At 40.9% G+C, this 15,580-nt stretch overlaps 3 protein-coding genes across 4 annotated transcripts; 1 reads left to right on the forward strand and 2 right to left on the reverse strand.

Annotated features, from left to right (window-relative positions):
• Positions 1-541: 541 nt before the first annotated feature.
• On the reverse strand, positions 542-3,659 carry zgc:112271 (uncharacterized protein LOC553698 homolog). 2 transcript variants are annotated; one of them, XM_034615205.1, is made up of 4 exons: positions 3,588-3,659; positions 3,327-3,391; positions 1,847-1,944; positions 542-827 (listed from the first exon to the last, which is right to left on the reverse strand). In XM_034615205.1, exons 2-4 carry the CDS (start codon positions 3,387-3,389, stop codon positions 728-730), a joined length of 261 nt encoding a protein of 86 aa, XP_034471096.1. In that variant the 5' UTR covers positions 3,390-3,391; positions 3,588-3,659; the 3' UTR covers positions 542-727. The 2 variants fall into 2 exon arrangements, with proteins under 2 accessions (XP_034471096.1, XP_034471097.1); XM_034615206.1 differs by lacking the exon at positions 3,588-3,659 and having other exon boundaries at positions 3,327-3,566.
• Positions 3,593-7,987, forward strand: slx1b (SLX1 homolog B, structure-specific endonuclease subunit). The gene is made up of 5 exons (XM_034615189.1): positions 3,593-4,408; positions 4,504-4,555; positions 5,555-5,872; positions 6,629-6,844; positions 7,743-7,987. The coding sequence occupies exons 1-5, from the start codon at positions 4,236-4,238 to the stop codon at positions 7,770-7,772; spliced, it is 789 nt and encodes a 262-aa protein (XP_034471080.1). The 5' UTR covers positions 3,593-4,235; the 3' UTR covers positions 7,773-7,987.
• Positions 5,151-14,147, reverse strand: LOC117752154 (secretory phospholipase A2 receptor-like). Its single transcript, XM_034569345.1, has 5 exons — positions 13,965-14,147; positions 13,323-13,495; positions 12,813-13,220; positions 12,005-12,731; positions 5,151-5,161 (listed from the first exon to the last, which is right to left on the reverse strand). Exons 2-4 carry the CDS (start codon positions 13,357-13,359, stop codon positions 12,358-12,360), a joined length of 819 nt encoding a protein of 272 aa, XP_034425236.1. The 5' UTR covers positions 13,360-13,495; positions 13,965-14,147; the 3' UTR covers positions 5,151-5,161; positions 12,005-12,357.
• Positions 14,148-15,580: the final 1,433 nt, after the last annotated feature.

Raw genomic sequence — 15,580 nt, forward strand, 5'->3', positions numbered from 1 at the left:
ATAGATGCTGTAAGAGCCATTTTATTATTATTGTTTTGTTTTTCCTCCCACCACTTGGGGGAGTAGTGCTGCTGTCAGCCAGGCAAGAGGTGTATATAATCAGTGGGGTTATTTAAGAGAGGTATTGGCTGAAAATAAGGAGCAAACAGTTTTTGACCGTGTGGGAATGGACGCAAAAGAAGTTTGATCTGTTTGTATATGTTTTGGGGAAATACATTTGTCACGAGAACAAGTGGTTCTGCTCTCTTTTATTTGGGGACTGGACACTTCATCATTTTTACACACGTCAGAACAATTACTCAGCAACCGCAGTGGCCTCGTTTGACTGGCAAAGGGGTCACTACAGATGCATTACGTGAATGTCTGTGTGAATGGCAAAAAACATCACTGTAAAGCGCTGGTCATCAAGTCTAGAAGAGGGATATATAAATATTTACCATAGATAGAAAGGTAATAGAGGCAGAAAACATGTGAGGTGCCAAAAAATGTTTTATATAATAGAAGATATTTCTCTGGAAAAAACAACAACAGACAATATAGAACATCAAAGTCTTTTATTGCAGAACTTTCCAATTGATTGAAATCCACATTACGTATTCACAGAAGATGAAAGAGAGTACTCATCTGTCTTTTCGTCATGTAAGAGTATAAGGCCTGTTTATAGTGGACATTATAAACTGATGTGAGGGTGATAGTGTGTGTGTGTGTGTGTGTGTGTATCTGTGTGTCATTGGGACTTCTGTTTCTCCCACTGTTCTGGTGTGAGGGTCTTCTGTTCAAAAGCGTGGATCTCTTTTAGCTCCTCCGCTAGGCACGTATTCACCATCCTGTCGACACATGACGCACACAACTGGAGTTCATTCATGTACGGCTGCGTGTTTCTTGCATGTTGTAAAACACACGTGCAGTAGCTCCATACTGGTGTTACTTTTTTACGTTCCACACAGCTTTATTCCAATATGACATTTACCCATGCTACAGTATTTGGCACCACAGGCGGTACATGAGATGGAAGTAAAGGAAATGATAAGGAGCATTTTTTGTTCTCACACAGGCTGCATCATGGATGACTCCAAACTTAATTAATTTCAATCATGAACAGAAATGCACACATCCAATCAGTATTGACACCAATATTTAGCATTTTATATGATTCAAGTCGCCATGATCTGATGTTAAAAACTATTAAATGATCTATAGACTTTATGTCGTCATCATGTAGTGCCACACTGTAATCAGTGTGGTCACATTACATGAAAATGACCCCAGGACCGGATTTTGTTTAAAAAAAAATGGCAGTCACAATGTTTTGGTTGGTCTTACTGGTCATGCTAATCCCAGTCCCAGACCCTGACGTAAGCAGTTCTTTCTTCCAGACCAACCAAGTGTTGCTGCCAGAGTCAACCCAGTTTTTCGGGCAGGGAGCCAGTTCTCTGGCTGTCGAACACAAAGAACTATTCTGGATTCTGGATCTGCCTTGATGGGAAAGGGGCCCTGTTTTGGTCAAACCGAACTTGTTATGTTACTCCCTGTGATATTTGGATTGTGACAGAGAGTGCACATATATCCGCACAGAGCCGTGTGTACACTCTGTGATGCAGAGCAATAAGCATCGCTTGGCATCAGGATCTCATGGTGTGTGTGACTATTCCTGATGATGTGCAGGGCTCCTGTAACAACCCTGCACAGATATTATGTCATGTAGTACAGCTGTTATATAATCACAATAATATGTATATTACAATAAGCTACAGTGACACAAATCTATTCTCTGTCAGCTTATAAGAACATTATTCAAACCTGATAACCCCTCAACCCCCCCTCCCCCTTCGAATGAGAGTGATACCTGTGTCTCTGTAACAGTGGTTTGCCCTCGAACTGGGATGACACCACCAGGGCTTTGAAGCTGGCTGCACATCTGTTCGGTGATGTATCCTCCACATCCTGGTAAATGTCAACAGATAACAGATTAACAGTTAGCTCAGTTGGACATTTTTTTCACATGACACAGTAACTGTCACTGCACAGTAACAACCCGGGGACTGCCAATGTTCTGCCATGTTTGAATGATGGTGGGGGAGGTTGGGTGGTGAAGGGGCCATTTACCCATTAATACTAGTATTAGTGTTATTAGTGCTATTATTATTATTATCATCATTATCATTAGTAGAGGTGAGCTTTATGTCCTAAATTATATCAAGAGTCAAATTTCATATCAGTTCAAATCAATAATTATCAGGATAAATATTAAATTATCATTTCCTCTAAGTTTAAAGACTGATATTTGCTCCTGAGGGAAGGTCAGAGGTTTTAAACTCCTTCTTTATGAGCAGAAAATGACATTTGATATAAAGTTAAAGATTTTACAAATCTGAGGGTAGATCAACTAGTGTTATATCTCCTCACTGTACTTGCATGATGTATAAGCAGTACATTTATATATATTGAACCTTTGTTATATTGCTATTGATGAAAATAATATTGCAATAACTATTGATGTTGTTTTATTACCCATCCCTTATTAATACCATCATTTTTAAACTACGACCTGTCCAAGGTTAACCCTGCCTTTCGCAGGGAGTGCAGCTCCAACCGCCCAGTGACCGTCAAATTATAAGCGGTATTAAGGACAGATGGATAATATAACTATGTTATTATAATCTTTATTATTATTATTATTACTGCAGATCTCAAGTAAAGCTTCCATCATAGGAATTGCACAAAATCCTGATCATTACTTACAATAATCATGACCATTTTATCCAAGTTTGTTTTCATATGCGGCACATCAAGTTATGTTCGTCACATTACTCGTTTATTTTTTGTTGTTTCTTTTTACGTTCTTGCCAATTGTACATCAGAGGCATGTTTTTGGTCCCTGGTGTATCTGTAAAGTCACTACTGTTTGGTTTCTGCAGCAACAGAAACAGGAACGTCTGCCAACACGTGAGCTTTGGGAGATGATACAGCCAGTGGTTGTTTGTCAGCTGGAGAAAAACTTGTCCGGTGACAATGGCTCGACAGCCACGAACATTACATCTGAGGTGCTGAGCAGCTGCATCTCCCTGGCAGGTGGCGGGGGCGCCTTAAGGTGACACCGGAAGTGGTGGCCGCCACAATTAGAGACAGGCCTCGAGGCACGTGAGGCAGAAGCAGGAGGGACAATGTAGAACGGTGAATTAACTTTGAGTCCAGTGGCTCCAGGTACGACATATTAACAACACATACTACGTTACACTGCACATTTACACGTACGCAATGTGGACTCTGCTCACTTACGACACAAATACAAACATGCAACACCAAATAATAGTGAGAAAACGTACCACGTGCACTGCCGCGAGCTCCTTAGTAAGTTTGTCCCGGATGTGATCAGCTGTTACAGCCATGTCTGCGTGAAGAAATACTGTGACGTTAACAGTTCATCAGATTGTTCCTACAGAGGCGGACAACTCATTGATTTTGGTCTACAGAGGTAAACAGACGGACACCGGAAGTGCTACAGTATTCTTCACGTTTCAGATTTTTAAAATATTTTTTTAAAACGCTGCTACAGCTCAAGTTTTAATCTGAGTATTCGTTATTACCAGTTTTTTTTATATTGGAAGATCTCCTGATTTCAGTCAGCGTGCACGAAGAGGTGGGCGTTTGTCGCTGACATCATGACTGACTGGAGAAATGTCCAATTGCTTTGCGGCAGGGAAAACCCTGGCCAATCAGGGGCGGCCTGTCTGTTTTAAAGTAGCGAATCATAATATTAGGGGTCCTTACAGAATAACGAGCAAAATGTTCCCAGGATTCGTGTAAAAAAAATAAATACGTGTTTCACGTGAAGTCACTTTGATGTATTCGTGTTAATCAGTCTTAAGATATGATGCGAGGTATTATTTAGCCTCGGAGAGAGATACATTCAGTCATTTTAAAAATATATTAAAGCAGGCAGCGTTACGGGCTACTACAGTGGACACTGTTTACATGCAGGCAGGAGTTGTATCATGGCTGTTTCTTAGTGGACTTATTTAACGCTTTAGTGTCTGTCCTCGAGCATAAAGTCAAAACAGAATAGCGAGGAGAATGGCAGCATTTCCACAGTTAAACCGGATGGTATCTTATAATGATTTTGCAGGTCGTATTTTTGTTTATGGCTGTTCTAGCCAAGCTAACTTAGTCAACTCCCAAGCGGCAGTTTAATTGGGAGCTCAATACCAACAATTGCACTCGTATCGCCTTGTACAATGGTGGTGGAGGTAGAAGGCTTCTTCGGTGTCTACATGCTTTACTGCACGAATCCTAAATTCAAAGGTCGCATCTACGTCGGCTTCACTGTGAACCCCGAGCGGCGGATCGGACAGCACAACGCCGGGCGGCACAAAGGTGGAGCGAAGAGGACCAGTGGCAGAGGACCATGGTGAGATCTGGCCCCCCCCCCCGCTGATCTCCACCACATCACGGACACTGTGGAATCACTCAACCACTCCTGTTCTCTATGTCCCTTTGTTTCAGGGAGATGGTCCTCATCATACACGGCTTTCCCTCTGACATCGCTGCCCTGAGGGTAAGTATCTGTTCTATAATAATGACAACAACCCTATTATAAAAATACAGAAGGAAGCACATTAGTACTGGTAATGATGATAATAGAGATAAAAGACAAAATAGCCTGGCACTCCAATTGAGAAATATGCCAAATGATAAAATTTCATTTAAGACCAAATTTAAAAGAAGACACCGTCTCAGACAACCTTACTTCCTGAAGTAATTCGTACCAGAGCCTTGATGGCCCTGAAAACGTGTGATGTCATCGTGTCTCTTACTTATGGTTAAAAGCAGAGTTCATGGATTTTTGCACAGACTGCAGTCGCTTCAGAATTTTCTGATTAATGCAAAAGAAAAGGCTGTTTGAGGAGTCAAGGTGTGAAGTAATAAAAGCATTTCTGAATGTTCCTGAATCTCTGTGAGGACATGGGGCAGACAGTTATTGTCATGGTTATTTATATTTGGAACCATTTGTGTTGTCCCTTTCTAAACATGAAAAATGTAGATTATTCATCAGTTGTTTGTGGTCAAGGTGACAACGTGAAGTGGATTTCTGAAACAAAACATTATTTACTGACAGTTTCATTGCAGTTATTTCCTAAATCAGAATTATATTAACTTAAATCTCTCAGCGGGTTGTCTGCAGTCTAGAGTTTTCAGTCTCCATCACAGTAAATTCCGAATAGAAGCACAGATCTACATGGTGATTCCGATGGAGTGAAAACACGCACAGACAGACAGTGATTTTAGTGCCAAGTTCAGACCTGTGGCACAAAAGCTCCTGGAAATAGTCATTTAAAAAGTAGTGCATCTAATCTGTCAATTGGTTCTCCTGCCGTCTACATTACCAACAGGACGTTAGAGGCTCTACAGGGTTTCTTGTTGTCCAATTCACCTGAAGATGTCAGGCTAGGGCGGCCCTTTTGGATTCAGGGTTGGATGTTATGACATAGATTGTATGTGTTGATCCATGTATGAAAAAAAAATTCAAACTATCATCATGCTTCATCTGTATCAGTTTGAGTGGGCGTGGCAACACCCCCACTCCTCCAGGCGACTCTCCCATGTCTCCCGGAGCTCCAGAAAAGAGTCGAGTCTGCAGTTCCACTGGCGCGTCCTCTCCAACATGCTGCGGGTGGCGCCGTGGAACAGGCTGCCGCTGACGGCCCGCTGGCTCAAGCAGGAGTACAGGATGGACTTTGAGCCCAGTCTGCAGCCTCCCCTGCACATCCCAATCGCTTTCGGCAGCGTGAGAGCCAAGAAGTCTCAGCAGCAGCAGCCTGTGGCAGAGGAGGAAGACGTGTCCAGGTGTTTTCTCTGCAAAGGCTCAGTCAAGGTAGTGACCCTTTTAGATTTTGGAAAATACCCCTATCTGTAAATGTAAGGTATATAACGGATAAGTTGGCCAGGAAGATAAATGGTTTTGTATTTATGTAGCGCTTTTCTAGTCTTGATGATCACTCAAAGCTCTTTACAGTACAGTTTTACATTCACCCATTCACACACACATTCATACAGTGCATCTATTAGCAGCACCACAGCCGCCCTGCTGATAGCTGTTAGCTATGTGGAAAGATGAGATGAAAAAATATTAGAACAGAAATGCCAGCACAAGTTTGAGGTAATGTAGAAAAAGTCAAGTGGATTTTTACACTGTAAAATGTCCTGCTCGGTATGTGTCCTGGTCAGAGTTACTTAAACAAATCTAAGGAATCTGTATCAAGTTTAAGGTTAAAAAAATGATCTCTGGCCAGTTAATGGCTCTTTTGAACTGTATTGGTTGGGCTGTACTGTATTCTAACTATAAACTCTAAATGTAACATGCAAAGTGTTGCATATTACTGGCTAATGATTGCTTAAAAGTTGTATCAGAAGGTCGTACAGTTACAGACTGACACAGTTACACATAAAAGTTTCTCTTTTAGTCACTCTCCCTTTTCACCTTGACATTCACAGCGGCTTGGTCAGTTGTGTGGAGGTGAGAAAGGAGCGTCTCGCTTTCGCTCTCGCTCTCGCTCTAAAATACCAGCTAACCTTCATTCCAGTATAATCAAATCTTGACCGTACATCTTTGCCTCTTGTTTTTTCTCAGGTATCAGAAAAGCTAAGCTGTTTCCACCCGTCCTGTGGAATGAGCAGTCATGTGATCTGCCTCGCCAAACATTTCCTGAAGCGTGAACCGTCGCACCTCCTGCCCGTGGAGGGAGACTGTCCAGCGTGTCGTCGCTCGGTGCTGTGGGGGAGCCTCATTCGTCATAAACACGGCTGCTTCAGAGACGTGGAGGAGATCACAGCATCTGCATCCCAAGTTAGTTAGTTAGTTAGTTAGTGTGTGTGTGTGTGTGTGTGTGTGTGTGTGTGTGTGTGTGTGTGTGTGTGTGTGTGTGTGTGTGTGTGTGTGTGTGTGTGTGTGTGTGTGTGTGTGTGTGTGGGGAAAAGATAAATTTATAATTTTACTGCTCCATATTTTGGATTTTGGCAGATATTATTAACCTGTTAGTCTCTCTTTCTTTCCAGTCAGGAGGTTTATCTTATTCCTACGGTTTCCATCTGTACTGTTCATAACAGTTATTTTTAGAATTGTTACAATATTTAATTACAATGTGCTGTTATTACAGTGGCAATTTAATTGGTATTGTAACAGAATGAGCTGCTTGTGCTTTGGCTATAGTGAACAACAGCTAGCATCCACTGTCGCCAAATTGCGTGTGTTTATCAAACTAATATTCCTGACTCAGACATTTGGGGTCGACTTCTGCACTTAACGTAAGGAGTTGTTCTTATGTAGGAAAATGGTGTTTATTTCTATTTGCCATTCACACACACATTCCTACAGTGCGTCTATAGGCAGCACCTACTCTATGAGAACAGTACAGCCGTCAGGGGGAATTTGGGGTCCAGTATCTTGCCCAAGGGATGTAGAATGGGGAAGACTGGGATCGAACAGCCGACCTTCTGGTTAGAGGACGACCCGCTCTATCCCCTGAACCCCGCATATTCAATTAAACCTGCATCAACGGAATTGTAAAATGAAAAGCTTCTTGAGGCTGTCCTTCTTCAATTTTAATGTTGCATATGTTGGTGCTATATTATTATTTATACTGATAGTAAATATATTTTTTAAATTGACAATTTGATTTGGTAAATTTACTACATTTTCTGTATCAGTATTTTATCTTTCTAACTTGTCCTTTGACTTTCCACAGAGCCACTGGGCAGATGAACTGCAGCTATGAGGCTGAGCCCTGAATGAAGTGCGGTGTCAGATAATGACGTGGAGTATGTTTCATGGAATACAATGAATAATAATGAATACCGACAGGAGGACAGACTGGATCCTTTTTACGTCAATCACCCTGATCATGAAGTGTTTTAACTATGTCTGTTTAGCTGTGAGTTTAATGTATTAAATATGTATAAAGTATGAAAAAAAAAACCTTGTGTGACAAATAAAATAAAACAGTTTTATATACGTACGAAGTGTTAGGTGTCTTTTCAAATCTTAACTCATTGATGCTTTTGGATCAATTTGTAAATTTGTTTTCACCAGAGTAGTGCGCTTTAAATACTAAACAGTAGTATACCGGATTAAATACCAGCTGTGCTTCAAGGTACACAGTGACATGTCTTCTCACATGCTGAAACCAAATCAGTTTTTTTCCCAAAGAAAAGCAGCAACTGCAAACAACTACGGGTTAACTTTTTTATTGTTCACAGTTGTTAATTACAGTGACAAAGGAAAGTGTGAAGCGTTAATAGGTAGTGATCGTTATAAAGTTACCAACAATCTGAGCACAAGTCAATCAATCAATCAATCAATCAAATTTTATTTGTATAGCCCATATTCACAAATCACAATTTGTCTCATAGGGCTTTCAAGTGTTTTTTAATAAAGCGTAATGTGCATAATAAGCATTAAAATGAAATGTAATTGTCGTCTCCATACAGTTGAGGTATTAACCTTCTCTAACCTTCAACAGAAGATATGGTTATTAATAACATGTTCAGTTACTTGTCCCCATTTCTACTGTCATCCAACGTTTTCACAACATTACTACAACTGTAGACTACGACCCTGTTCATATCCTACCTGGCATTAACATGCATGCTGAGTAATCCAGTCCCATGTCAGCACAGGTCAGTGATGAATGCACCTAGGACATATTGGGCTCCGACCACACATTCAGTGAATAAGGAATGTTCCTCAAGGTGTAAACACACATACATCCCTAGAGTCTCAGAATGGACTATGTCGGTGTAAACAAAACACCGACATATTATCTTATAAAATGATTTGCTTCAGCAAACAGTGACAGTGGGAGTCCTGCTAGTTCCTGACTTTCTGTTGCTGCTTCCTGCTCCATGATCACCTGCTGCTCTCTGACTGTGAGTGTCCGCTGGCTGCTCCTGAGCAGACAGTGAACAAGTGGTTTCATCCCATTTTTAGCTTTCAACAGCTGCGACTTCAAAAAAAGCAAAACAACAAGCTAGAAGAGGCTAAACAGGAGGAGGAACTCCGGCAACACATTTCACATTACACACCATAAGTCATGTCGTCCACTGTTAATATAAAAAGTGTTAGTGCAGCTTTGACATTAGCATTAGTGTGTGACTGTGCATCCCTTTTGTACGCGTCTCCTCACTGTTGGACGGCAGGGGCTTGTACAGTGATCACCGTCTGGGACAGGGAACAAGGACAGGAGACATTTAAAACAGAATGAGCAACTACTAAAGTAAAATGGTTAAGTAACTGTTAAATCTTTAGACTTCTAGTTCCGTGGGCCCCTAATGTAAATCTCTGTACAATTCCAAACCCAGCTGGTTTGGCCCTGATTTCCGGATTTAACAGGTCTTTTCACCAGCCTTTCTTTTGCGTTTGGTATGTTCAGGCGTTATTAGGGAAACCTAGAGCTGCTGCAGCATCCCTGGCATGGTGTCTACTCACCATTTTGGGGGCTGGTGAGCAGCAGTTGACCACTTTGCAGCAGTAGGTGGCCAGAGTGACGGAGATGGCCAACAGAGCAGCCTGGATGAGCACAGACTCAACAGAAAAGTGGGAGCGGATATTCTGAAAGTGAGACGACGTTGGCAAAGAAAGAAATCAATGAAGGAGGAAATATCAAGTGTGCTTTCATCTGCTTTCAGTCTTTAAAATGGACAGATATTTCTAAATCTATCCAATAATTGTTTTATTGTGGTTTCAATTTTATGTTAATGTTTTTTTTTTTTTAACATTGACATTTACATAAAACTTGATAGACACGTGTAAATCTGATAAATAGTGTTTTAAGTAGTTATAGTAATAAACCACCTCAAGGTTATGGCAGATTTCGCCAAATCGAAGTGTGCTGTTGTCGTAGTGATTGTGCCAGCAGTAGACGGGTGAGTCGTCCATTTTAATCAGACAAAGGATCAGGTTGAACAGGGACGCGCCACTCGCCACAATCTGCATCCCCAGACAGGCTCTCAGCTGAAAGACACACACAGCAAAATACAGGGACACAACTTTAAACACAGTTCTCTCTAGAACAGGTGTCTTCAACTTTTTTCAGGCCAAGGACCCCCAAACTGATGGAGAGATGGAGCAGGGACCCCCTGACTCATCTCCCTCATGGTTATTTGATGTCATCAAACCCTGTATTACATCTGTCCTGGGTCTATGAATGTGTTTCAGGGATGATATTGGAAACTTGCTGATTTCAGAATGATTGCTTTCACAGCCGGGTCATTCAGGTCCAGAGGAGTCCTGCAGCTTCACTTCAAGAACGAGGAGAGAAAGAAGGTCTGTCTCCTCCGCCCCTCTCTCTCCTCTTTTCCACCCACCTCTCCGCCCTTCCACCATTTTCCTCCTCTCACCCAACCGGTCGAGGCAGATGTTGCCCACACTCAGTCTGGTTCTGAGGTTTCTTCCAGTTGATGAGGGAGTTTTTTCTCTCCACAGTCGTCAGTGCTGCTCATAGTGGGAGCTGTTGGGTTTAGCTACAATGTTATAAGGTCTCAGTCTTCCTATGTAAAGTGCCAAGAGATAATATAAAGTTCAATTTAATTATATTTGTATCGCTCCATATCACAACATACATTATCTGGAGGCTCTTTACATTGTGAGGACATGTTGTGATTTGGTGCAATACAAATAAAAAGAAATTAGAAATAGAACGTGAGATAGGGCGTTTTGCAACAATTCAGTTAATTTCTGAGGGAAATAATTCATGGATCTTGATGAAAAAATATCAGACATGTTTTGGGGACTGATATTTATGAATGTTTGCAATTTGGTGCAGTTTAGTTAAATTTATGGGGACAGATAGGCCTTGGTGGAGGTTTGCACTCTACTGAGTGCCATTGTAGTGTTCACAAGCTGGACAGAGTGGCCATCCTGTTTACTTTGACCTCTGCATCTTGCAGGGCCAATATTTGTTTCCTTTGCTCAGTGTTGCATCTTGAAGACTAACCTCTGCAGCCCTGCTGCCTCTCTGGCTTGGCCTTTGTGGACTGTGGGGCTTTGACCTGGTTGGTATGAAAATACCGTGCATTTGTAAATTGTGCATTTGTCAAATACCGGCTTGTGGGATGTATCGTCTCTTTGCAAGGTGTCTAAAAGAGTTGCCCCTTACATATGGAAAATGTTTTAGAGATAATCACGATACAACAGATGATGCTCGGTTACGTTGTAACCTTGGTTCTCTGAGTGAAGAGACTATCTCTCCCACTCTAAGGCCTCTCGGAGACATGTGTCAATCAAACTATCAATGGATTTCACGCCAACACAGGTGTTTTATAGGTGAACTGCAGGGCATGGCCGGGCAAGCTGGTGTATATAAAAGAAATGTCTACGCACCTTGAGAGCAGGGGGATCATTCCCCATACATATAGAATATGTAATAGAGTGGAGAGGTAGTCTCTTCACTCAGAGAACCAACACTACAATATAACCAAGTGTTCCGTTTACTTTATGTTTCTGTACCTCAGGTGTTTTCTAATGAGCAATGAAATATTATTGTTACATAGATTTTTTTATTGTATCCATTACCAAAGCAATCCAACATTATCATTTTAATTTTAATGGTTTAAATAAATAGCCTAAAAAGCCTGCCCCTTGCAAATATGATGATCAATACTGCCGTGGCAAATTGGTTTGTCCACTATGACCTCATGTCACGGTTTACCAAGAAGGAAAATGTCCATTAAAAGTTATAATTAGCTGGTCATGTTTGGAGATACGAGGAATTTGGTAACACGTAGCGACCTCTGCTGGTCACTATTTCAATACATATATTTAATGAAGCTGCTAATTAATATGTGCTGCTCAAGGTATATTAAGTCAAAAAGAAAATAGAAGAACATGTAAGTAATTTTATTTATGTTGCATATACATATATTTATTGATGAATTTATTAATTTACACATTTTTGTTTATCTACTTAATCTTACCAATCTATTTTCTATAAGACAGGGGTTTCCGAAAAACCAAAACCAGTGAATTGTAAAGTTTTTTTTGTAATTTTGCTTTTTAATCTGACAAAAAAACAGCTGAGATCTAAGAGCTGAAATCTCATTCACAAGGAGAATTAGTGAAGGAGTCTGAAACCAGACAGAGTCAAAATGTTCCAAAGTGTCAGTTTGTCTTGAAGAACCATCACAGAGCAGATTAATGAAGTGATAACATACAAGTACATCACAAGACATTTCTAGTTTCTCTCACTGTAAAGAAACAATAGACAGAACAAACATCATCCAAATATTCATGAATGCATTAATGTTACAAGAATCACTATTGAGACAATAACTGTTTTTCTAATGTCAGCATGTGTTCTCTCTCTTTCACTCAAGGAAGCACCATCCACGCATGCTGTAGCAGACAAATGGTTTTCTTTGTTCACAGGAAAATAACCTCCAGTTTCCTCCCTTCTTCAAATCTGCAACACCACATACGACTTTCATCGAGCCAAGTCTGTTGTAATCCTGATACCAGGAGCTGAATGAGTAGTTACTCCCGTCGGACCAGTAAATCTGAGGATCTCTGTACAAACCGATCCATGCCAGTCCGAGAGGTTCTATCAACTCCCGTATCTTGTCTCTGTCAGTGTCGTTCCTCACAGTGGCCAGATCTGTGAAGTGTTCTCTGCAGTGCCTCTGAGCCTCAGTCCAATTCTTTAACATATTCACCAGCACAAAGTCAGAATCCTCTGATGTTCCTGCAGTTAAGTTTGAGAACAAAAGAGGGATTGTTGAGATCACACAATGGTTTTCAAAATCATATCTTATACATTATGTTGTATAGTAAAGATCAATATAAAGCACATCATTACCTCTGTAGCAGACAAATGGACTCTTCCTATGGCAGTAATAATCATACCATCTTCCATAGTACGTCTGGATCACACAGAGCTGATTGGCTTTAGAATAGTTTGGGTCATTACGATGCCACCTCCTATATTCAGCTCCACTCTGGTTGAAGCCATCTGACCACTTCCAGTCAATATGACTGTACAGGCCAATCCAAACCTCAGAGCTGTGACCAGCGGCGGAAACTGTGTCTTTAAGTTTCTTCATTTCTTCAGTGTTTTCAACAGTGGCCAGGTCTGTGTACGTCTCTCTGCAGTAGCTCTGAGCTTCAGTCCAAGTCATTGCATCAGACACAAAGTGGTACTGATGGAGGAGGCATGTGGAGAAGGTGAGGCACCCTGAGGATGAAACCAGTTATTTTTGTTATGTATGAGGACTCAAATTAATCTCTATATTCAGATTTCCTGTTAGACATCATACAAACAGTGAAATTCACTGACCTGAGAGACACAAGACACCAATGAAGATCCCTTCCATCCTGATGCTGCTCTGTGGACTGTCTGTGCCAGTGTTCACCACTAACACCAAACTGAACTAGTTCTAGTGCAGCTTTAGGGAAATGTAACACCAGCTCCTCCTCTTCTACTGACAATACTCAGTGTTCTGTTGAACTCTTTATGCAAAAAGGCAAAGATGCAAACAACATCTAATTCCATCCAATCTGTAGATCAGATGAAAATAAGGATGATATAATAATAATAATAATAATAATAATAATAATAATATTATAATGCTATCATCTCTGCATTATTTTCATTATAACAACTATTCTGACAATAGTTCCTTGTCTCCCTCTCTCTCTCTCTCTCTCTCTCTCTCCCTCTCTCTCTCTCTCTCTCTCTCTCTCTCTCTCTCTCTCTCTCTCTCTCTCTCTCTCTCTCTCTCCGCTCACATTGAATCTGGTTCTCACGGTTTCTTAGTTCTAGTAAAATAGTTTTTTTTCTCTCCACAGTCGTCAGTGCTGCTCGTTGTGGGAACTGTTGGGTTTCTCAAAAATTTGACAAGGTGTCAACTTTAAGTGCATGGGGATAATCTATTTTATGATTTGGTGCTAAACTAATCAAATTGAATTAATTCATTACCCAATTGCATATCCTCAGGCTGTAACCCCACTGGATATTGAAGCCTGCCTTCAGGTATCCAGTGTTCATCTTTACAACATGGATGTGTTCATGGAGACACAATTTGCACCACATGTCTCAGATCCAGTCCTTCTAGGCCCGAGCACCAACTCAGCCCCAGCATGTTGTGTGTTTCCTGATCTCAACCAACATGATAACTCTTCTTTCCAGTGTTCTGGCTGCTTTGCATTGTAAATCCTCTCTGGCAGGAGTTCTTTGTATTCACTCATCTCCCTCAGGGTTATTTGATGTCATCAAACTCTGTATTATATCTGTCCTGGGTCTATGAGTGTGTTTCAGGGTGGATTTTGGAAACTTGCTGATTTCAGAATGTCTGCTTTCACAGCAGGGTCATTCAGGTCCAGAGGAGTCCTGCAGCTTCACTTCAAGAACGAGGAGAGAAAGAAAACACAAGTTTACAGTGGTACTAGCTTTGTGAAGAAGTACTTGGATCTTTTATTCACAACACAGTGAGGAACCTCTGGTCTCCAGGCTGCATGTTGCCCACAAGACAGTTTGATCAGGCCTGTCAGACAATTCACAAAAACAGAAACTCAGAAATAAACTTCCACCCTGTGGTTGTTCGCCACCTTCAACCTGTACAGCTGCAAAATAAACATTTAAAATTTACTTTGGGATTTTCCACATTGTTGTTGTTGTACATTTTATTCCTGCGGCAATGATGTCATTTTTCGATGCAGAAAAAATGTGCGGATTAGTGTCTGAAAGCTTTTTTTTTCTTTTCCGATGAGCTCACTATATAGTGTTCTATATAGCAGTCACTTTAGACTTTTCATTTAAGTTATGATCTTTTGTTTGGACTTTGTTTTTGTATATTTGTGTTTTTGGATTTGTACTCTGTATTTTAATCTTCCCCTTCCTTGTGTGTCCCTCACCTCAGTTTAGTTACGTCCATGTTGTGCCATTTCCTGTTTTATTGTGACCTTCACTTCCTATTCCCCCCATGTGTCATTGTTGGTCACTTCAATCTTGTGATTGTGTGCACCTGACCTCATGTGTTTCACCTGGGTTCAGTTATTCTGTCTGTGTCAGGTCGTCTCTTCACTTTGGTTCTGTTCAGTCCAGCTCCTGTGTCTCTGTTTTGAGTTTCAGCTCTTGGATCACCTGAGTTCTCTAACCAGCCTTCTGAGTGTAAGTAATTAAATTTGTTGATTATGTATTTTTCCCTGCACTTCTGGTTTTGTTCTGTTTCTTTCGCAGCATTTGTGTTCAGTTATACAACAAACGTGACATTATAATAACATTATATAATGTGACAAAATAATTCAAAGGAGCCAACATGATAACTCTTGTTTCCATTGTTCTGGCTGCTTTGCATTGTAAATCCTCTCTGGCAGGAGTTCTTTGTATTCACTCATCTCCCTCAGGGTTATTTGATGTCATCAAACTCTGTATTATATCTGTCCTGGGTCTATGAATGTGTTTCAGGGTGGACCTCAGGTAATCAAATCATCCTTGAAGTGAATATTTGTGTTGGATGTAACAAAATTCCCTGAAAGTGTTTGTGATTCATTCACAAGAACATGAGGTCACAGTGACCTTGACATTTTTCCTTA

The sequence above is a fragment of the Hippoglossus hippoglossus genome, chromosome 18 (assembly GCF_009819705.1).
Source record: "Hippoglossus hippoglossus isolate fHipHip1 chromosome 18, fHipHip1.pri, whole genome shotgun sequence".
Taxonomy (NCBI): Eukaryota; Metazoa; Chordata; class Actinopteri; order Pleuronectiformes; family Pleuronectidae; genus Hippoglossus; species Hippoglossus hippoglossus.